This window comes from Mytilus edulis, chromosome 9 (assembly GCF_963676685.1).
Source record: "Mytilus edulis chromosome 9, xbMytEdul2.2, whole genome shotgun sequence".
Lineage (NCBI taxonomy): Eukaryota > Metazoa > Mollusca > Bivalvia > Mytilida > Mytilidae > Mytilus > Mytilus edulis.
This window is the reverse complement of record NC_092352.1, coordinates 71,074,305-71,096,580: the sequence shown is the minus strand read 5'-3', so window position 1 is coordinate 71,096,580 and position 22,276 is coordinate 71,074,305. Positions and strand designations below refer to the sequence as shown.

The 22,276-nt window shown below is 32.5% G+C and overlaps 4 protein-coding genes across 4 annotated transcripts in view; 2 read left to right on the top strand and 2 right to left on the bottom strand.

The window, feature by feature from the left end:
* Positions 1 to 136: 136 nt before the first annotated feature.
* Positions 137 to 541, top strand: LOC139490144 (uncharacterized). Its single transcript, XM_071276995.1, has one exon. The coding sequence runs from the start codon at positions 137 to 139 to the stop codon at positions 539 to 541; it is 405 nt and encodes a 134-aa protein (XP_071133096.1).
* A 645-nt stretch (positions 542 to 1,186) lies between these two features.
* Positions 1,187 to 3,820, top strand: LOC139488961 (zinc finger protein ZFP2-like). Its single transcript, XM_071274949.1, has 2 exons — positions 1,187 to 1,252; positions 2,649 to 3,820. The coding sequence occupies exon 2, from the start codon at positions 2,778 to 2,780 to the stop codon at positions 3,810 to 3,812; it is 1,035 nt and encodes a 344-aa protein (XP_071131050.1). The 5' UTR covers positions 1,187 to 1,252; positions 2,649 to 2,777; the 3' UTR covers positions 3,813 to 3,820.
* Positions 3,821 to 5,687: 1,867 nt separating this feature from the next.
* Positions 5,688 to 22,276, bottom strand: part of LOC139488957 (U3 small nucleolar RNA-associated protein 6 homolog) — a 159,294-nt gene continuing 142,705 nt past the window's right edge. Inside the window, exons 17-21 of the mRNA XM_071274944.1 lie at positions 18,395 to 18,472; positions 17,229 to 17,335; positions 13,494 to 13,560; positions 7,631 to 7,703; positions 5,688 to 5,904 (exon numbers count right to left, since the gene is read on the bottom strand). Coding sequence (XP_071131045.1) covers positions 5,729 to 5,904; positions 7,631 to 7,703; positions 13,494 to 13,560; positions 17,229 to 17,335; positions 18,395 to 18,472 — 501 coding nt within the window. The 3' untranslated portion in view covers positions 5,688 to 5,728. The remainder of the gene's footprint in view (positions 5,905 to 7,630; positions 7,704 to 13,493; positions 13,561 to 17,228; positions 17,336 to 18,394; positions 18,473 to 22,276) is intronic.
* Positions 19,854 to 21,511, bottom strand: LOC139488959 (uncharacterized). Its single transcript, XM_071274946.1, has one exon. The coding sequence runs from the start codon at positions 21,411 to 21,413 to the stop codon at positions 20,307 to 20,309; it is 1,107 nt and encodes a 368-aa protein (XP_071131047.1). The 5' UTR covers positions 21,414 to 21,511; the 3' UTR covers positions 19,854 to 20,306.

Here is a 22,276-nt window from a genome sequence, read left to right as displayed (position 1 = left end):
ATGTTTACTTGATTGTTTTCATATGCATTCAACACACATCAAAACCTTAGGAAATGTACTGTGTGATATATTGGTGGATTAACACTAAAATCCAATTGATTAGAAAGCAGCATTTAAATTCGTGTCATAATGAAAAATGGCACATGTCTGCAAGGTTGTGATGCCAGAATCCCTATATTTTGGGAAGCCAGCATCCGGATATTTTGGTATGTCAGCATCCAGATATATTGAGATGCCAGCATCCCGATATTTTGGGATGCCCGCATCCAGATATATTGGGATGCCAGCATCCGAATATTTTGGGATGCCAGCATCCCGATATTTTGGGATGCCAGCATCCAAATATATTGAGATGCCAGCATCCCGATATTTTGGGATGGCAGCATCCAGATATATTGGGTATCCAGCATCCGGATATTTTGGGATGCCAGCATCCAGATATATTGGGATGCCAGCATCCAGATATGTTGGGATGTCAGTTTCCGGATATGTTGGGATGCCAGAATCTATAAATAATTGGAAGCCAGCATCCAAACGTTGAGGTATTCAATATGAAATTAAAAGAATTACATCAGCATCTATCAAAAGTGAAGATGCAATTTTAATCGTTTTCTTCATTATCCGCAGACACTTTTTTGAAATATGCTATGTACAGAAATAAGAAGTGCTTTTTATACAAAACAATTTCACAACTACAAAAGTTGTTAAAATAATCGAGAGAGCATCCATAATCTTTAAGACCCAATAAAATTCATTATGTAGCATCTACTATTCATAGAAATAAATGAATTAGTATGATTTTTGGTAAAATGAGCATATGTTGATACTTAAACAAATGCAATATAGTAGAAATATTCTGAATATGGAACATGGCCGTTACATTTTCTCTGGACATTGAAAAATTTATTAGAATACAACATAATTTTACCTTAAAAATTCAAAAATTGTCAAAAAATTCTCTTTAAGCATATGAGAATTACAAATTTTAGTTGAGAACACATTCTACCATGGCTACATCTCTCGCTACATAAGTTAGCATTTTTCTATGAGGCCTAACATTTGTGATACATTTAATATAAATCTATTATTATATGGAATTCTCCCTTTATCAGATTTTTTCCAGTGAGCTTCCTTGGCAAAAAATTACAAATCAATATACACAATGCATCTTTGAATTCTCCGCCTATGATAGGCCGTTAACCTTTAGAGTTATCTCTCTTGGAAAATCTTCACATTTTCAGACGATTGTTGTGTGAGTAAATATATATATATATATGTATTTATGTTTATTGGTAATTTCTGTGTAAATAGCTGTATTCAATGGTTACATTTATAAAGTTGAAAAATTCATTAATGTTTATGAGAAATTTCCATGCGTTTCAAGGTAATGCTTCCAAATTTCCAATCCTTACAAGAAAATATTATGAACCGTGACTCACTTTGTTTGGCTTTGATTTCAACTGAACAGAGTTGTATTATATGTCTTTGATTTCAAGATTATTTATATTGCATTGAACAGTGGAAGATCCAGAAATCTTCAAAACGGGGGTAAAGGAAAAAAAAAGGGGGGGGGGGATCCAGTCATGCTTCATTGATTCACAATATAATCAACCAATTTTTTTCCTTCAAAGGGGTGCTCTCAGCAGGAGTCCTCTCAGCAGGAGTCCTCTTTCATAAATCCCCCTCTTATGAAAGCATATCAGAGCTTGTTTATTTATAAAACAATAAAAAGGTTAATACTTCTAAAGACAAAAGGATACACTCAATTTATCTTCCAAAGAAATAGGTATTATAATCAGTGGCGGATCTAGAAATTTTCATTAGTGGGGGCCCACTGGCTGCCTAAGAGGGGGCCCGATTTCGTCTCCGCTTCAGTGATTCCCTATATATATAAGCAACCAAATTTTTTTCTCAAAAGGGGGGGCCGGAAATCTGCCTCTGATAATGTGATGTACACAAAAGGTATGTAACACAATAAGTGACATCAGAGACATATACACTGTACCATGTATACTACAATGACTACAATATTGTCATGATTGTATAATATACATAATTAAATGTGTCTCTGGGGATATTATTTATCTAAAAAAAAAAAAATGTTTTCAAGACATTTACAATTAAAATAGAATACTGATTTGCATGACTTTTTTTTATATGGTAAAATTTTGTATCAGCAGTAGTGAATCAGTAACCCCCCCTGCAAAAAAACAACAACACAACAACACTAACATATTGTCCGTGAAAATTAATTGCAAATGCCATCTGTAGATATTTTAAAACAACAATCAAAGAGCCACTCCCTCCAAAAAACAAAGAACAATTTAAAAATTAATCATGTTAATTGTTGAAGATTATAAAATATAATTTGATTTTTATTAAAAAACATTGCATCATTCTATAATATTCATTAATTTGTTTTCTGTAATGTCAGTCTGCTGATATCCACTTATTCTGGTAAGGACAGTCTTTCTACAAATTGAACGACAGCTTTTCTGTTAACCACTGTTACAACAACAGTTATTATTTCTGATAATCAAGCACACATACTTTTTTAGAAACAACATTTTCTGCCGATTAAGCTACCTCTGTCAACAGGAGATTTATCCGTGTATTAAGGTCACTGTATCAATATTTTTGTTCTTCAGATGCAGCTCACTGGGTCAAAGAACAGCTTTTTCTGAAAATCTCACTGAGATTAATGGATAAACAACAGTTTTCCTGATACTTACAGACTGAAACCTCTTGACCAGGGCATATTTGTTTGTTTCTTGAAAATGGAAACTTTAAGAGAAATATCCCTCATTACTGAAGAACTTGTATATAAAGAGTTGAATTACACTGAAAACCTGAAACTCTCTAATACTAGCGTTAAATGTTGCAGATGTGATCTATGTGGTAAAGAGTTTACGAAACCTAGCTACTTAAAATTACATTACCCTACGCATACTGGATACAAACGTTATAAATGTGATGAATGTGGTAAAATGTTCACTCAAAAAGGAACGCTGCAAAAACACATGGTGATACACACAGGTGAAAAACAATTTAATTGCGGCATCTGTGATAAAGTGTTTACACAAATAAGTAATTTAAATGCACATTTAAAAACACATTCTGGTGACAAACCTTATAAATGTGAAGAATGTGGAAAACAATTCGTCCAAAAAGGAAATTTAAAAAGACATGTTAAAACCCATACTAACGAAAGACATTATAAGTGTAATCTGTGCAATAAAGAGTTTACTCAGAGTCAAAGCTTGACAAGACATTTAAAAACACATACTGGTGAAAAATCTCATAGATGTGAAACGTGCGGGAAAGCATTCAGTCAGAGTGGACATCTTCAAGTTCATCATCGACAACATACAGGTGAAAAACCATATCCTTGTGGTATCTGTGGGAAAGAATTCCGATTGGCTGAAAATCTTAAAATGCATGCAACAACCCATACTGGTGAAAAACCATATTCTTGTGAAGTATGTGGGAAACAATTTGGTCAGAAAAATTCGAAAACGAGGCACATGAGCATCCATACGGGTGAAAAACCATACAAATGTGTTATATGTGGGCACAGTTTTAATCAGCATCATAGCTTGAGATCTCATTTAAGAATACATACGGGTGAAAAACCTTATAAATGTGATATGTGTGATAAGGCTTTTCGTAATCGTCACAACTTGACAAATCATTATGCTATACACACAGGTGAAAAATCATTTTCATGTGGTGTGTGTGGTAAAGAATTTCGACTAAGTCAGCATGTGCAGAGACATATAAATAGAGTTCATGTGAATGTGAATAAAAATTGAATAATTTCTTTCATACATTTTTTAGGATTTAGATATATTTAATAACCCAATGCCTTGTGATTGCCACAGTAAAAACAAGAGGGCACATACTGAATTGTCTCTTACTTATTATTGATTTTAGGCTGCAGGTTTTCAATATGAAGATTTCTTGTGTACAATTTGGAGTTTAGTATGGTGTTCATTATCACTGAACTAGTATATATTTGTTTAGGGGCCAGCTGAGGGATGCCTCCGGGTGCGAGAATTTCTCGTTGCATTGAAGACCTGTTGGTGACCTTCTGTTGTCTGCTCTATGGTCGGGTTGTTGTCTCTTTGGCACATTCCCCTTTTCCATTCTCAATTTTATTAATACAAACATCACATAAACTAAACATGATCATTGATCCATGTAAATGAGATCAAAGTCAGCTGTTACCTGCCCCTGACAGACATGCACACCTTAAAATTACAGTTGATCTATTCAGAAACAGACTAGAATGTACATTTTGTAACATGGTAAAACGTTTGAATTGTTTTACATTTGTCGTTTCAGGGACTTTTATAGCCGACTATGCAGTATGGGCTTTTCTCATTGTTGTAGGCCGAACGGCGACCTATAGTTGGTACTTTCTATGTCATTAGGTCACTTTTAGAGAGTTGTCTCATTTGCAATCATACTAGATATTAGATGTTGTATTATTATCATTCTGAAGTAGTCACATTATTCACATTAAAAAAAAACTCAGAATAATTTCTGAATTTACAGTACTCGTGAATTATTGAATGACAAAAAAAACCCCAGTTTTTTAAGCAATCACTGATCCATAAGGTCAAATATAATGGACAGACATAAACTTTGTAACATAAGGCATCGGCATACAAAGTTAAATCATCCAGGCCTGATTCCTTTTCAAATTAACGGATTTATACAAATATTTAACACCATGGCCTGATAAGCATCTCTATATCTCTTCTGAGAATTTTGTTATAGTTAAGACAATAAGATACCAAGGTCAACTCTTCTTTGAATGCATAATAACAAACCATTCTGTACCAGTATTCATATTTATGAAATATCAACTGGTCACATAGGTTTGTGTATATTGTCTTTAGTTTTTTGTTTGTTCATCCCAATCTGACGAGTCAAGCCTTTTTCAACTGAGTTTGCTGTCTCACCACTGACTCAATTTAGGGTAGGGTTTAACACATCCACAGCCTTTATTAATTTCCTGTTCACAGTCTGGAACCTGTTATTTATTGGTTTCTGTTTTAGCCATATTTGTTTGAGCAGAAATAAGGCTGTTTTATATTTTGTTATAAATGGTTATTTTTGTTATGGTTGTGGCATTTTATAGCTTACCTCATAATCACTTTTGTGTTTTGTTCATTGTTCAAGACTGTATGGTACCCTATAGTTATTTACATGCTTGTACTTGAGTCGCTGGTTGATAGTTGTTTAAAATTGTTATACGATGATGACTGATGTACCCATATTTTGACTATTTTATTTATTGTCTGTTTAGTTAACACATCAATGTAAATATAACAGAATTTGATGAGACTGTCATCAACGTGAGGGGGTTAGCGCTATAAAGCCAGGTTTAATCCACCATTTTCTACAAGTCAGGAATATGACAGTTCTTGTCCATTCGTTTTGATGCGTTTTGTTATTTGATTTTGCCATGTGATTATGGACTTTCCGAATTGATTTTCCTCTGAGTTCAGTATTTTTGTGATTTTACTTTTTTCATTGGCAATCATATCTCCTTAATTTTATATTACCTACCAAGTAGTACTTTATATATATTTGACTACCAGAAAATAAAGTGTTAACTTTTACTTTCATGTTGGTACTTATTTTTATCTTTCCAGAAAAATGATTAGTTTAGAATATAATAATAAAAAAGTCTTTTATTTTTCAAAATCAATGTTGACAGTTAGCTTTCCAATGTGTTCACATCATGACCTGTCTGCAGCAAGGTGAACTCTGTGACAAACTGCTGGTTTAACGCTCCATCTAACTGGTGGATAGCTCTGTAGTGTAAAGTTCCTACATTCTCAGGTTGACCTTTTGGATGGGTCATCTCCATTCTAATGAAGTCAAGCCAAAGATCTGAAATAGATAGAAAAGATATTAATAATCTGATCACATTAATAATCCCTAATAAAGCACATGGTTATTTGAATTTAAATAAACAAGAAAGTTTTGTCAGTTTTATATGTTTCTGTTTCAGTAAGATACATATACTGTAAACCAACTTATTTTCGCGAACGATTTATTTTTCCAAACTTTCACGAGTAGATAATTTAAATAACGCGAATATTAATCGTTGCGAATATGTTAAACTTTGATCTTTCATTATTAAAGTACATCATGTAAATTAGAAAACCGCGAAATTAAATAGCCGCGAAGTGGACTAAAAAGGGTAAAACGTGAAGAAAAGTATCCGCGAAAAATAAGTTGGTTTACAGTATTAACTCTGTATGTAAGTTATGTTATTGTAGATTCATTTATTTTCATGGGTACAAATTTTTCACCCTTGTAATTCATGAAACCCCAAACAAGGTGATAGTTGGCACACATCAAGGTTACAGCAACACTAAGAAAATTAAAGAACCTTGGTGAGCACGCTCACATACCCCACTCTGGTCCCCACATTGTCATTGGAGAAATTAAATAAGTGTAAGAAAAAAAAATTGTATAAGAAAAAATATTGAATAATAATTTCCTGTCAATATGCACATCTACATAGTATGTCCTTAGTATCTACAAAATTTCATGAAATTCTGTTGTGTGGTGTCAGAGAAGTTGAGATGACAAACTGTTGAAGTAGTACCTTAAAGCAAATAAGTTCAAAGAGGTGCAACTCCTAGAAAAAAATTTGAATCCTAATTTCCTGTCGATATGCACATCTAGATAGTATGTCCTTATTTATATCTACAAAGTTTCATGAAATTCTGTTGTGTGGTTTCAGATGGAGTTGCGATGACAAACTGTTGCAGTAGTACATTGAAGCAAATAAGTTCAAAGGGGCGCAACTCCTAGAAAAAAAATTTGAATCATAATTTCTTGTCGATATGCACAACTACATAATATGTCCTTTTCATCTAAAAAGGTTTCATGAAGTTCTGTTGTGTGGTTTGAGAGTTGCGATGACAAGAAACAGGACTGACAGAGGGACGGGTCAAAAACATTGTACCCTCCGCAACCTCGTTGCATGGGGTATAAAAACAACTTGAAGACATCTAGGAGGGTAGGCTTCAAAGTTGCACTCATTATGACCCTCATCTGGAAGTCCCAACAATAGAAAGGTTTCAAATGAAGTAGGTTGAGATATTTCCATTGGCTACCATTTTCAGGGGAAAATGTTTCCTTATTTGACTAACCAAGTTGAGACATGTGTTACAAACATCTACATATTCTTGTATGTGCTGCACTTCAATTATAATTATAATTCAAGGCCACTCCATCAAATATTAATATTGGTATTTGTACTATAAAGTCATGGTACCTCCAGTTATATTTACTCTCTAATTTAAGAAACAAATTGATGAAAACTTGTTGATGTCCCAAACCTTCATTATACAGTATAATCAGAATTTAACCAAACATCATCCTACACAGTGGCGGATCCAGAAATTTTCATAAGTGGGGGCCCACTGACTGACCTAAGAGGGGGCCCGCTCCAGTCACGCTTCAGTGATTCCCTATATAAGCAACCATTTTTTTTCCCAAAAAGGGGGGGCCCACCACCCCCCCCCCCTAAATCCGTCTCTGCTACAAGCTGTTTATTTTGTATATGTAGATTTTCTTTACAGTACAATCAAGATCTGGTTACCTGCACTACTGTTTCCAAACTCCATTGAAGCATCTTCATACGCTCTTCTTAGAAGTTTAATCTTTGAAATTGCCTGCAGGAGAATAGAATAATAATCAATGCTATATATATTGTAATGAAGTAATATTATTTTCTTTTGAGGACAAGTTTGTGCTTACATGAAAGCTACTAATAGAAGGAAATAAAATTGAGAATGGAAATGGGGAAAGTGTCAAAGAGACAACAACCCGATCATAGAAAAAACAACAGCAGAAGGTCACCAACAGGTCTTCAATGTAGCGAGAAATTCCTGCACCCGGAGGCATCCTTCAGCTGGCCCTTTAACAAATATATACTAGTTCAGTGATAATGAACGCCATACTAATTTCCAAATTGTACACAAATAATTATGCAACTCAAAAGATTAAAATTGTGGATGGAAATCATGATACCATTCATAGTCATCTTTTTAAATAGTACTGTTGATTTATTATAGCAGGTACCAATTTGTGTGGATATTTGATTTCACATGTAATGTTTCCCTTCAGGCCTACATATATAGCTTGCAGAGCTTTAAATTGTGGTTCAGCTTTACCCAATAAATTCACAAAAATCTGTATCCCAAGAATAATAATCAACAGTACATTATACTAGCAAATCATTTGACGGTTGTCCCAATATAACTCAGTATTTGCTGCATTGTAAAAGAAAACTTAAGTTTTATACTGGTAATAAAATTAGACTTATCTCCCTTTGAATAAACTAAGATGTTTTATGATTGAATTGTCAATAGGATAACTTTCCATCAGTGACCATATGATACAGATGTAAGCAACAAGATGTCATTTTACCACCCTCAACAATGAGTAAATCCCAAATCATATAGTCACCTGTAGGCCCATACATGACAAAATTTAGAACAATTAAAACACAAAAAACCATCACAAACGTATTTCTGAGGGAAAAATTTTCTAATATGATTTAAAGAGATGTTGTGGACAAAAAGTGTATATTCAGAACTAGCAATAGACCAAGTGTTATATGGATTCGATAAACATGAAGGTGAGGTGAGAAGATTGGTTCTGAAAATTGTCAATAGGTGAAAGGGCATAATGTTTAATAAACTAAATAGAATCACATGGTGATGTGTGCATATCTGAGATGATTGGTTATTCTACAAAGTGAATAAATTATTGGAGCTAGACAGGGCAAGCATTTCTACAGTGAAAAGGGATTTATTTTTGATAAAGTAGCCAAAATTTGGAAAAAAAGTTTCTATGGTGAAAAATCCTACACTTGTGCACATCCATGCCATCTGTGTTATAGGAACTAACAATGTACTTGGTTTAATAAAGATATGATTAATCATGAAGGAGAAGTCGAGAGGACAAAGTTGGTTAAAAACCACAGGTAAACAAATCTAAGGTTTGTGGATATTGGATTGGTGGTTTTGAGTCAAAGTCTGCATAACAAGCACTATATTTAAAAAATGTTTACCCATGAAACCATGGAAATTGGCATCTTAAGATAAATAAAAAATCCACATTAAAAACTAAACAGAATAAAAATTCTTTACATGGTCATGTTTGCATATCATGATCATTAATTCTACAAAGTTTGAAATGCATCAAATAAAGGGATTTGCCTAAACCCCGAAATTTAATCACAATTTGGACAACAATTATTTATAATTCACTTTCTGTTGATAACTTTACTTCTACCTTATATTATAATGTTGCAACCCACTATGCAAATAAACCAAATAAACAGAAAAATAACTGGTGTAAAAATAAACTTTAAAATGTCAAATTTCCCTGTTCTTCTTGGGAGATAACAGTTTTAATTCTTTTTTCCTTTGTGATACACCTATTATTAATTCTAGTCTTTTATGGTTATGCATCGGTTCAATACAAAAACTGACAACAAATGTGTACAGAATTCTCCTCAAATTTCAAAGTAGGGCTCAGTCTTGGTGCATTTAAATAATTGAAAGTATAAATGTAGACATAAACTTAATCCGATCTCAAATTTCATGCTTTCTTGTCAAAATAAAGCAGATTATATCTACAAAATGAGATGAGGTCTTTGTGAACATTGGCAGTTTGCTGATAAATGTTTTAACAAACCCATTAATCTATTCGGTGATATTTATTGAAAACTGTCTATAAATTCAATGAATGGTGAAAAATTGACTTTTTTTTATCAACTATCTTCAGATATATTGCAACCGCTTGGCAGGTCATGCGGAAAATTTCCAACCTTTGGTGTTATCATCGCTGTTTTTCATATGTAGATATTACGCCTGAGCGATCGTAGCATCCCTAAATCCAATTTTCCTACTGATAACTCGTTATTTGAAATATCTGATTTTTAAGGACTATAAGAACTGTTTGAAGATAGCCGTAATGCTATTATTTTGTTTGATAAGTTTTAATTTGGCTCATTTCAACTGAAAATTATTTGATAGAAATCAAAACTTAAAAGGAAATGTTGTTTATTACATGCAAAAGTTTTAAGGATGAGGTTTAAATGATAAGAAATATGTCTTCTTCCAGTTAAAGAATAAGGTTAAGCTGATATTTGCTATCTCGTTAAACTCAAAGATATCTGAATTTGTTTTTTTTAAAGATCCAACATAACATGATAACCTATTAGAATTTTAATGTTAAGATAATTGGTGTTTATGGCAGATCTTTGAAAATAAAGTTTATACTGCCATGGTCAGGATGGAAAACAGAGAAAAAAGGGGGAGGGTAATTGTAATATAATTTTATTTTTAGGTCATTATAATTTTATTTTTAGGTCATTTTTGACGATTAATTATTTTCGTTGCCCAATTTTCCTCATTCTTTATAATTTAGCCTCCCCTCCCCCCTTATTAATAGAATTTCTAGTTCTAGGATCACTAAATCACACAGAAAATTTATGGTCTTCTATATAAGCAGAAAACTGATCAATAAACGTATTTACACTTTTGGTATTTAGCTGAATCTTGCCTCCGAATGACCTTAGATCTACTCCGAATCACCTTTTGACGTCAAGCAACAATCACTTTTAAATTGTGACGTCAAATAATTTAAATTATGATGTCAAAGTTTACGGGAACCTGTGTGATTTTACGTAATGGCGGACAATTTGCATACAAGTGTAAATACGTCTATTCTCAAAACATTAGTCAACCGAACTCTTTTTAATGTGTAGTTAGCGACTAAAAAACAAACTACATTTTAACAAAAATAGGTTAAATCTCACATGATATAAACATTATTCAACATCTTAAGGTAGTTCGCTTCTCAGTTTCAAAGTAATTAACTTTTTAAAACACTAGCTTATATTGATAGGGGATTAATAAAGGAATCAATAGAGCAAAACAAATATATAGGTCACCGTGCTTGTTTTCGAGATATAAGCCATTGAAATTTTGGCGGGAAAATATTCTCTCTTGACTTTTCATAGCTTTAGTATTGACCAGGTGAAGTTCTCAAAAACTGTTAAAAAGTAATTAAAATTTTATAAGACTTTTACAGATGGCAAATCATTATACATGTAAAAGATTTACAAAAAGAAAAATGGGGGTCACCGAGCAAATTTTTGCAAGGCATTCAAATGGATAAAACCAGAGGATTCAGAAAATCTGAAAAAATATCCAAAACATGACAAGCCAGCTTCCTTAAATAATTCATACACGAGAACAAGTAAAATTACATTCCAATACTAACTCGCTGCTATAACTTTCAATACATATTTCATAAACTTTGCATGTCCAGAGTCAATAAATTAGAATTAATTAAACCAGAATCCTTTGGTACCTGGTTAACTTTTAATATAAATTTTTTCATTACCTAATTTGTTATACATGTAATAAATAGCATTCTTTAGTATTAAGAATATTTAACAAAGACAAATCTATCTGTAAACAATAAACCTAGTTAAAGAGGGTGGTAAAGGGTTATTTTCATGCAACGTGATTGCCGTTTTTTATGTGACGTTCAACGTGTTTTTACTTTTTTATTTGATGTTCAGTAGTGCAAGACGTGTGCCTCGTTCAACGTGTTCTGCTTATTTAATTTTACGTGCATCGTGATTTTCAAAGTCTTATTTTGCATGCTTGGTATTTTTCAAATTAAATTCAAACATTTGGCAGGGATCGTCAAGAAATACTTTTTTAAAAGCTGTAAACCAATTATATCATAAATGTGTATACTAAATCGGGAATATCAATCAAAACAAAGAGTTAATATATACAAGAAGAGAGTGACTCAGTCACAAAAGGTTCACATAAAAGTATTTATTTTTCGTGCAACGTTCATTACAGAAATTATTTCACGTTCAACGTGAAATTATGTCTTATTTCAAGTTTTTTTCGTGCAAGCATCCACCTTTACCACCACCGTTAAAATGTATAGCAACTGGTAGTCAAATCTCAAAATTAGTTTATAAACTGGCTGATGGAAATTTTATAATGTTGCATTTAAATTTTGTGCATTCATACCAATTGATAAAAAAGTCAAACTCTCTGCTCTAATTTATCAAATGTTTAAACTGAATCTTTTAATTTTCAACATAAAATAAAAAATAAGAAGATGTCGTATGTTTGCAAGAGAGACAAGAGAGACCAAACTACATAAAAGTCAACATCTATAGATCACTGTACAGCCTTCAACAATGAGCAAAATAAGATTGACATAACTTGGTATTGATCTGTCTTAGCAGATCTACGATGGTCGTTGTAAACAACTTTTCTATACTAGTTAACAGCTTGACATTCTTAAGCTGACATTTGTCTATTTTTAGGTCTTTTTTTTTTTTTTGTAAGTTGCTGTCTCATATTCTCCTTTCATTCTTAATCAAAATTGTATAATTGACCATTAGTACTGATGGGAAAATTATTAAATCTTTGGTTATTTGTATGGACTAGTGTATACATGACATACGCTTATATCAGATATATATAATGAGTCACGATCTGCTAATTATAAGACTCATCTATTGCTAAGCCATCAGTAACAAAACAATAAACTGATGAATTCCCACACCCCACTTTATCATGACCCAATATCTACATGATATAACTGGAGTTTCCTAATGGTAGTATGAATCAAATATTTATAAGAATGTCTTGCATTTAAATTCAAATTCTTTCATGATGGTAATTACGACCTTGAATTAACCAAATGTTTTTTTTTATGGCCATCGGACACAAACTTTCAGATAATTTTTATTACTTTTTGTTAGTTTTTTGGCTGCAGAAACAAAAAGGATCAACATTAAACTGCCTAAGTGGAAGAAATCCAGTGTAATAGAAAATAAAATTATCACAACACATGTTTGTCATGACACCTTTATGTAAACAAATACATCTTTAATAAATAATTATCACAGATTTACAATAATCTCTTGTAATTTCTAATGATAAATTTGATAAATATTTATTAACACTACACAGATGCAAAAGTTTATAGAGTTTATAGAGTTATCTCCCATTCAAAGATAAATCTATATACTGTTATCAAACCTAAAGATAGACTTTAAATTTCTAAATATATACGAAATGTATCTTCTACAAATGCATGTATATCAAAATGTGATGATTGCCAATGAGACAACTTCTGTGAATAGAATTGGTACCCACATAAATAAGAGAATCATAGAATGCATCAGAAATAAACGTGGATGTGTGAACACGAAAGTGCTACATGAATTAGGCAGCAAACCAACAGCACTTGCTAAACAAAAATCATTCTGAGCTATTGAGCTCGGGATGGCAAGTTTGATTTGGCAGGATTTGTCTTAAGTTTCCTAAAGGCCTTCTCCTATATCTTTTAGACTTTAAACATGTGATCGTTAAAATTAACATATCAAATCTACATGTTATTATAAATACCTGTGCATTTTCTATCTTGATATATTCATAAAACAGCTGTAAGGAAACAGGTTTGGTCTGAATCAATCTGAAAATAAACAAACCATTTGTTATCATACTAACTGATTACTCATTACAATCTAATAAATCACTGACAGCCAAATAAAATCAAAAATTTTATTCAAAAATAAGAGGAAGATATCGAAAGAAAACTAAAAAGTATTAAGTTAATAGAGAATGACAAAATTAAGACAAAGACTTCATAAAATACTAAAGACGGATCAACTGACCCAATGAAAAAGTCTGGTTTATCTCAGCTATTATGGTCATTCTAGCCGTTATTGAACAATGCAAAAAAGTCTGGTTTATCTCAGCTATTATGGTCATTCTAGCCGTTATTGAACAATACAAAAAAGTCTGGTTCATCTCAGCTGTTATGGTCATTCTAGCCGTTATTGAACAATGCAAAAAAGTCTCTTGTAGAGAGTTGCCTTCCGACAATCATTACAAATCTTCTTATTTTTATAAATATGGCAAAGGGCAATACATGGACTTACAGCAGAATGAAACTTCAGATTAAATGGAGTTCAACATTGAGGAAGGATCCATGAAAATAAGGCCAAGGTCAGATGAAACCTGCCAGACTGACAATCATTCTTACAACCCATAAAGTTGACCTACTGTTTATAGTATTTGATAAACAGACCTAATCATATGATTTTAAATTTATGCAACAAAATACTAGTATTGCAAAGACAAAACAAAAACTAAGCATTCATCAATGAACCATAAAAATAATGAAAAGTTATTTTTCAATATGTATTTGAATATTATATTATTATGATTTAATCTTTTTTACCCATAAAACGTAAATATAAGGAATAATTTTGAATGGTGACAAATAAGGGGAAGTAACTCTTAGTTGAAATATCTTTGTAAAACAACAGGGCAATTTATTTACGACCTAAAGCTAAGGTAATTGGTGTTAATCAACAGTGTGTTTGACACCAAAGCTGTCAAGTGAAGCCATGCACTTAATGGGTCACTTAATTTGACAGTTTACATAGCTAGATGAACTGAATGTTCATGGAAGAATTACGAATTTGCCGGTATTTCAAAGGAATATTACTTATGTCATGAAAATCAATCTCAAGGCTAAGAAATACGGGTGAAATCGGGTCATTTTCGGAATTTCCGGGTTATTTCAATGACCCGGCGGGTGATCCGGATGATCCCTCAGAATTGTGAAAATCTCGGGTCACACCCGCAGAATCCGGGTCAGTTGACAGGTATGAAAATGTGAACAGTGAACTCTTTTAGATTATATTATCAGGTTAAAGTTCTAAACACTTTATTTATAGATGCTGATGAGAGGGCAGGAAGTTATATGAGTTCAGAATGGAAATATCCAACTTTAATAGTTTCATGAAAACTTGTTAGAAAAATAACATCTCCTTGGTGTAAAAAAAGCCTGACAAAATTACATTAATTCAAATTAAATCAATGTTTGTACTTTTCTAAATATTTTATACCTCTTATTATCTAACTACTTATTATAAAAGTGACAAATGCATTTTTACAAATGAAAATTGTGATACAACAATATACCCCGCAATGACTAGGTTGCATGTTTCATACCCATAATCCAAAGATTTTCTACTGGTGATTAAGGCATATACAAAAACAACTCTCCTTGTATTTCTACGTTCTTATTGGAAATCAATTTGTTTCAAATTAGAATCGGCTTGTTAAATCTTTTACCGCCATCACTTGATATGCCTTGAAACAATGACATTTTTCAAAAGAAAATTAGGACATAAAAGATCTCTTCTTTTGACCATAGATCCAATTTCTGTGTTGAAGAATTACGATTTTCTGAAAAAGTCAATAAATGGGAAATTTGTTCCTGAAGATTAATTTAATATGTCAGGATTTAAAAAAAAATTGTTATCTAAATGTGTATTGTCTAATTTGAATATAAATCTTAACTTGGCAATGATAAAGGTTTATTACAGTACTCATGGAAATGTATGCCAAAAAGGGAGGTAATTAGTAAATACAAAAGTGACAATACAGTAGTTACAGAGGCAGTAACCAAAAAATAAAATAAATATTCTAAGACAGTAACCAAACAAAAAAACTAAAATTTTGAGATAGTAACAATGGCATCATTCCCAAGATTCATTAGACATGTGGCAATGTCCAATAATTAATGGTTTGGTCCAGTAATATGCCATCAATTATTGCAACTGCTGTATTTAATAAGAATTTTGTAATACTATGCATAATGTCAAAGACTGTTAAAGCACTGACTGAACCAGTAATATTTGAACAATACCTAGCCCAACAGACAAGTGAGGTCCAAAAAATCTTTGGAACCTCTGCCATTAGCAACAAATAAAAAATTCTGAGACAGAAAACAAACAAGAAAAAAATTAAAAGTAGAAAAGTAGACAACAAATGAAAGTTTTTAACGACCTTGACTGGCTATACAGTCCTTGCACAGTAAATGGTGTGAGAATCCTTCAGTTTAAAACTTTTAAAAGTCTATAATTCAAATGAGTTATTGGTGAATTTACAATCTCAATCATTAAAACATTGTACCAACATTAAAACCTTTGATTTTTCAACTCTTTATACCACTATTCCACATACTAAACTTAAAGCTCGACTGAAAGAACTTGTTAGCTTATGTTTCTTTAACAAAAAGGGCACTAGACGTATTAAATATCTAGTTTTGGGCTGGAATTCAGCTTACTTTGTGAAAAATCATACAGAGTCAAGGAAAAAATATACCGACCAGGATATCACTGCCAATTGCTGGACTTTTTAATTGACAACATATTTGTTGAATTTGGAGGTTTGGTCTTCCAACAGACTATTGGAATCCCAATGGGTACCAATTGCGCTCCTCTACTTGCAGATTTGTTTTTATATTCTTATGAAGCAGAATTTATCCAAGGGCTTGTACAGAAAGGAGAAAAGAAATTAGCCCAGTCTTTTAATTTCACCTTTTGGTATATTGATGATGTACTGTCTCTTAATAATAATAGATTCAGTGATCACTTACATTTAATATATCCAAGTGAACTTGAAATATAAAATACTACCGACACAGATAAATCTGCTTCATATTTAGACCTTTTTCTCGAAATGACTACTAATGGTAGGTTGAATACCAAAATTTATGACAAACGCGATGATTTTAATTTTCCTATAGTCAACTTTCCATTTCTGTGTAGCAACATCCCAGCGGCACCAGCATATGGAGTATATGTGTCTCAATTGATACGTTACTCTAGAGCTAGCTCAAAGTACGTTGATTTTGTTGAACGAGGAATACTGCTTTCTCAAAAGATGCTAAGACAGGGCTATGAACCAATCAAATTAAGGTCATCACTCAAGAAATTTTACGGTCGTCATCATGAGCTGATTGGCCATTATGACAAAAGTGTGTCAGAAATCATATCTGATATTCTTTCTCAGTCATAAGAACCTTCCATCATTACCGAACTGAACAAAGAAATAACACGACAGGTGCCGTATACAGTGAAGGGAAATGCTTACCCTTCTGGAGCACCTGATTTCACTCCCGGTTTTTAGGGGAGTTTGTGTTGTTTCTTATTTATTATTTATAACTGTTGATGTAAATATCCTTTGGTTTTGTGAGTCTTTGTTTACTCCTTGGTTTTGATCGTTATTGTCTCCTGTATGTATAAAAAAAATCCAAATAATTCCACCTTAACTATACTGTACCTTTGGAATAAAGTCCTGGCTTTCTGTACACCTTTGGTTAGGTACAACCACTGCAGGTAATACTCTTTGAGTGGTAACGCCACCTGTCTATGGCTGCATATACCTTTCTGCATTAAAAAAATATGATTACATGCTGAATAAAATTATAATATTCACTGCATAACTAAATATGCTAAATCTGCTTGTTATGGTCTATTAGCATGTAATGAAAATATCTGTTCTACAGCCAAGTAGGCTAACTTGAAGAATCCAGCAGAGGCATCCTGTCTGACTTTGCAGTGCATAGAAAGGAGGAAGGTTTACTACTGTGTACATTTTTTTGGAATTTTGTTACCATGTATAATCATTCATAAAATAATGATAATATCCAATGCTTAAAAGATAACATATTCATCCTGAATTGAACTTTTGGGAAACAACAATGAATAAAGACATTCTGGGTTTTGGTAGGTTTATTTCAAGTTCTAAAGTGCTTTCTTTGACTCTGGTATTGATTGAAAATATAATCTCTAATTATAAGAAGGGGGGATATAGATACCCTAAATATAAGCACTTGTACTTTAAAGTATACCTAATATTTTTTAATAATTACTTTAGATGTATGTTTCATTATTATACTTTATTCTGATTGGCTAACTGCACATCACATGTTATTCCTTAAGCAATAGCATTACTCAATAAAACTTATCATTCATGATAACACGTGGTCCAACAATAAAGTGCACAGGTAAATTAAATAAAAAAATTATAAAATTCACGTTTTCATGATCAAAGCTAAAAAATGTAATTATAAGTATTGAATGCTTCTTTTTGTAACTTCATAGGGTTGTAAAAGCATTGACCGTGTACATATTTTTAGAATGAAGCACTTCTGCACTTCATACAAAATGTGCTTCGGTCAACGCTTTTATACCCCTATGTAGTTACAAAAAGAAGCATTCAATTCTTAAATAACATTGAATACATTGTTATAATCTTCAAAATAAAGTGGGTTTTTTTTGGTTAAATTTGTGTAATGAAATAGAAGAATTGATATAAGAGACTTTATTTACTCATTCCATGTCTACTACTATCATGAAATGAATAGATAGAAATGACGAAAAAATCCCTATCAGCTTCCTTACAGAGAATGCTAAAAGGTGAACACCAATGAAATTCAAACTTACCTCAAATAATTCTTCCGTTTTTTCAGACTGACATGTAACACAGAAATCTAATAACAGTCTCCATATCTCCAAACTTTCCTGCAAGAAAATTATTAAATGTAAAAACAAAATTGAAGCACTAACTTCCTGTTCTCTCATCTATTAAAAATAAAGAGTCTCAAATATCATACTCAGACTCAGAAATAAACCGATCAAAATATTGGATTTAGCTTTCTTAGCCCCTATTTTGTGTTCCAAGTACTGAGTAAAGTTTTATGACTTGTAGTTCAATTAATTTTGTTCTCACCTTAGCCATCACTAGACACTCAAGATTATTTTGAGGAAATGGTAACAAAATCTACTATTTATCCGCAACAAATAATGAAAGATTACAGATGATAGTGACAAATGCCTGGTAAATCTTCAGTTGGATAGAACCCCTAAAGTGGATACCTCGGGTGTGCAGTGTTGATATGATAAAAATGTGAAAGTTGTGTTGTTAAAACTAAACAAGGTGAGGGATGCCACATGTGGAGCCGGATCTGCTTTCTTTTACAGAACATCTGAGGCGACCCAGTGTTTGGTTGGGTTTATGTTGTTTATGTTGTTGTTTTGTGTTGGTCTTTTTTCTTTTCAGCCATGTTGAAATTGTTGTTGTTGCTTCATTTTCCCTTGTGAATTTGAATGTGCCTTTGTATTTTTTGGTTTTCTTTTCCAGTTCTTTTATACAGTACATGTAGTCAGTTGACTTAATCTTGAAAACATAATATGGATAAATTAAACATTAAAATTGGGTCAAGGTCATGTGAACACAGTGACAAACATGCAAACTTTATAAGGATTGAATTGATGAAATAATCATTTGTTCTATTACAAATATCTAGTAAAACAAAGAATAAAAAAAACCACAAACAATTTCCTCCACAGCCAATAACCATGAACACAAAGTCAAGGAGATGAGACAATAATTACAAGAAGGAAACTTATAATGTCGGATAGAAATTATATGATGTGAGACATCCAGCTCTTCACACAAATGTCCAAATGTCATTCCAATAGCTGGTGACAAATACAATGAATTACATCATTGGCATTGGATAGGATTGGACTGAAAATGCTTCTAATAGTGAAAAGCAACACTCCCCCCCCCCCCCCAAACAAAACAAAAACCAACAAAAAGTATAGTAACTAGTAGTTAGAATAGTTATTCAGTTTCCTCTATAATTAAAAAAAACAATGTTGGCAAAATATTGGGGTGGGGGTTACAAAGCAAATCAAAATCACATCTATAAACCAATGTGCATTGAGAAATTCAGCTTCAAAGTCAATTTATTATTTTTTTAGAACTAATATATATCAATACTCCTTGACACAAGTGTAAACAAATGCAAGATAACCCAAATATTTTATTTAGTAAAATTACAGTACCAATCAAACACAAATATTAAGTCAATAAACAGTTGAATTTTTCTTACTGCTTATTACTTTCAACTATTACAAAGACTATAAATAAGGTTTTAAATTAAAAAAAATTGTCAATCACTCATATCAGTATAGAGTCCTCATAGGAAGTATTTGAGAGTGAACACATGCCTTTAAAACAATTAGTATTTCAAAATAGTAACATGTCTTTCATTTTATTTTGCATAGTTAAAAGCACAATAACTTTTAACATTACCAATCTCAATGCACCAGATGCACATTTCAACAATTAATGTTGTCAATAATGCTAGAGGTAAAAATATTTGGGAGTTCAAAATCTAATGTTCATTTTCATTTCTTAGTATTCAACAATGTGCAATATAATTAAAAGTTTGTAATTGACCAGTTTGAATAAATGTTAAAATTGGTCACAAAGTCATACCAATTCAATTTTGAAAACACCAGCATTAAACTGTGAAATTAAAAACTTATATAATTGTTTTTTAATTTTTCAAAATCCAGAGTACTGCACTTTGAAAAGTTTAGTACTCATAGAACCGTAGCCTCCTACTGAACATCCAATATAGAAATATCTTGGTCCAGAGCAAGCAAGAGAATATGGTAAGTGTATATCTACATTTAAACTAGTGCTGAAGTATGCTATGAATAATCCATCACAACTCAGTATATGCAGTGTATGATTATTACAGTCAGTCACTACAATATTATCCATTGGTGTTGTAAGGATACCTGTAGGATTAAATGGCGTGTTCTGATTGTTGACATTAGGATGTCCATTGTATATTTGTATGCTTCCTGTCTGTCCCAGTACCACTATTTTTCCTCTGCATGATGTATCCAAAACATCTACCACCCCGATGTTACCATTTTTGGTGCTAGTTATTCTGCAAGGACCTGTAAATATTGCTTTGTTGGTGCTGTCAAGTTCATAAAGTTTTATATGATTCCCTTTCTCATCCATGACTACCACCATTTGTCTTCCTGGTGTTACTACTCCTAATATTACTTTTTGATCTTTGGTAATATGTATACCACTGGTCCAAAATGGTGCTACATTGTATATAGAATCTGATATTTGCCCAGTTATTACATTGATCACCTTCAGTCTTGTACTGCTTTGAACTGATAAAAAAATGTTGTTGATTGAATCAACTGTCATGTCTAACACTTGAACAGGGAAACTGGATAGGACCTTAATATTGTCTCCTGTCACTTCCGCATATTCCAGATTTCCATAACAATGAGTTTTTAGCAATACTAAACCATCTGAATAGGATGACAAACCATAAATAGGTTTATAATCTGTATAAATATGTTGGACAACTTTTAACTCAGGTTTTTGTTGTTGTTCTGTTTCATCTTTCACCACTGTAGATCCAGATGTCATTGGACTAACTTTGGACAATGACATCTTGCTAAGTTCTATCGCTGTTTCCTTCTGAGTTTTTAGCAGCTTGTTCCTATCAGTATTATGATCTTCCTCGTCTACCACATCATGTTCTTTATGGGCTTTTGTAATGCATTTGACACAGATAAATTCTTTACAGTCTTTACAATAAAAGCTGCAGCCCTTCATCTCATGTTCTTTGCATTTCATATCTCTAAAGCTTATAAATCCATCAGAATCAGTACTTGTCGATTCTTGATTATCGCTGCATCCTACTGCAATCTGTCCTTAGTTTTTAAATTTGAGTCAGCCATTTTGATAGAGATATTGTAAGTTGTATAAGTTGTTTAAAATCAAATTGTACAATAAACAAAACTGAACTAATCATATAAATATAACTAAGTGAGGTACACAATCAGATGCAGCACATGATATGTCTATTTATGTGTTATGTATGTCACCATAAAAGTAAACAATTGCTGATAATAAATATATGATGTTGATCAGTTGTTCAGATTACTTAATATCATATTAAAAATCAATCCTCATTTTAAACTCACTTTTTTTTTATCATATAAAAATAAAATGGGATAAAAGCAGTCGCCCAAAAAAATACACAATACAATAGACCACATCAACCAATAAACAACTTATATTTTTCCCAGTAAAAATTTTAAGGATGTAGTCAGTGGTGGATCCAGGGGGGGGGGGGGGGGGGGGGGGGGGGGTTTCCGGGGGTGCGCAACCCCCCCCTTTATTTTTGCCGATCAATGCATTTGTATCGGGACATATGTTTTGCACCCCCCCTTTGCCCTGGGTGCCCTGGGTTAGCACCCCCCCCCCCCCCCCCCCCCCCCCTTTCGAAAATTCCTGCATCCGCCCCTGTTAGTTTAGGTATTTGAGTAAGAGTACTACCTAACATATAGTATTGCTAGATATACAATTTAAGAGTACAACCCAAGTATCGTAACCTTTGTAATGCTGTCAACAGGATTTTACCCTCCAATGAAATGAAAAGAAATGATAGGCATGTCGCAATTCAGGAACCTAATTCAGTGGTTGCTATTTGTGCA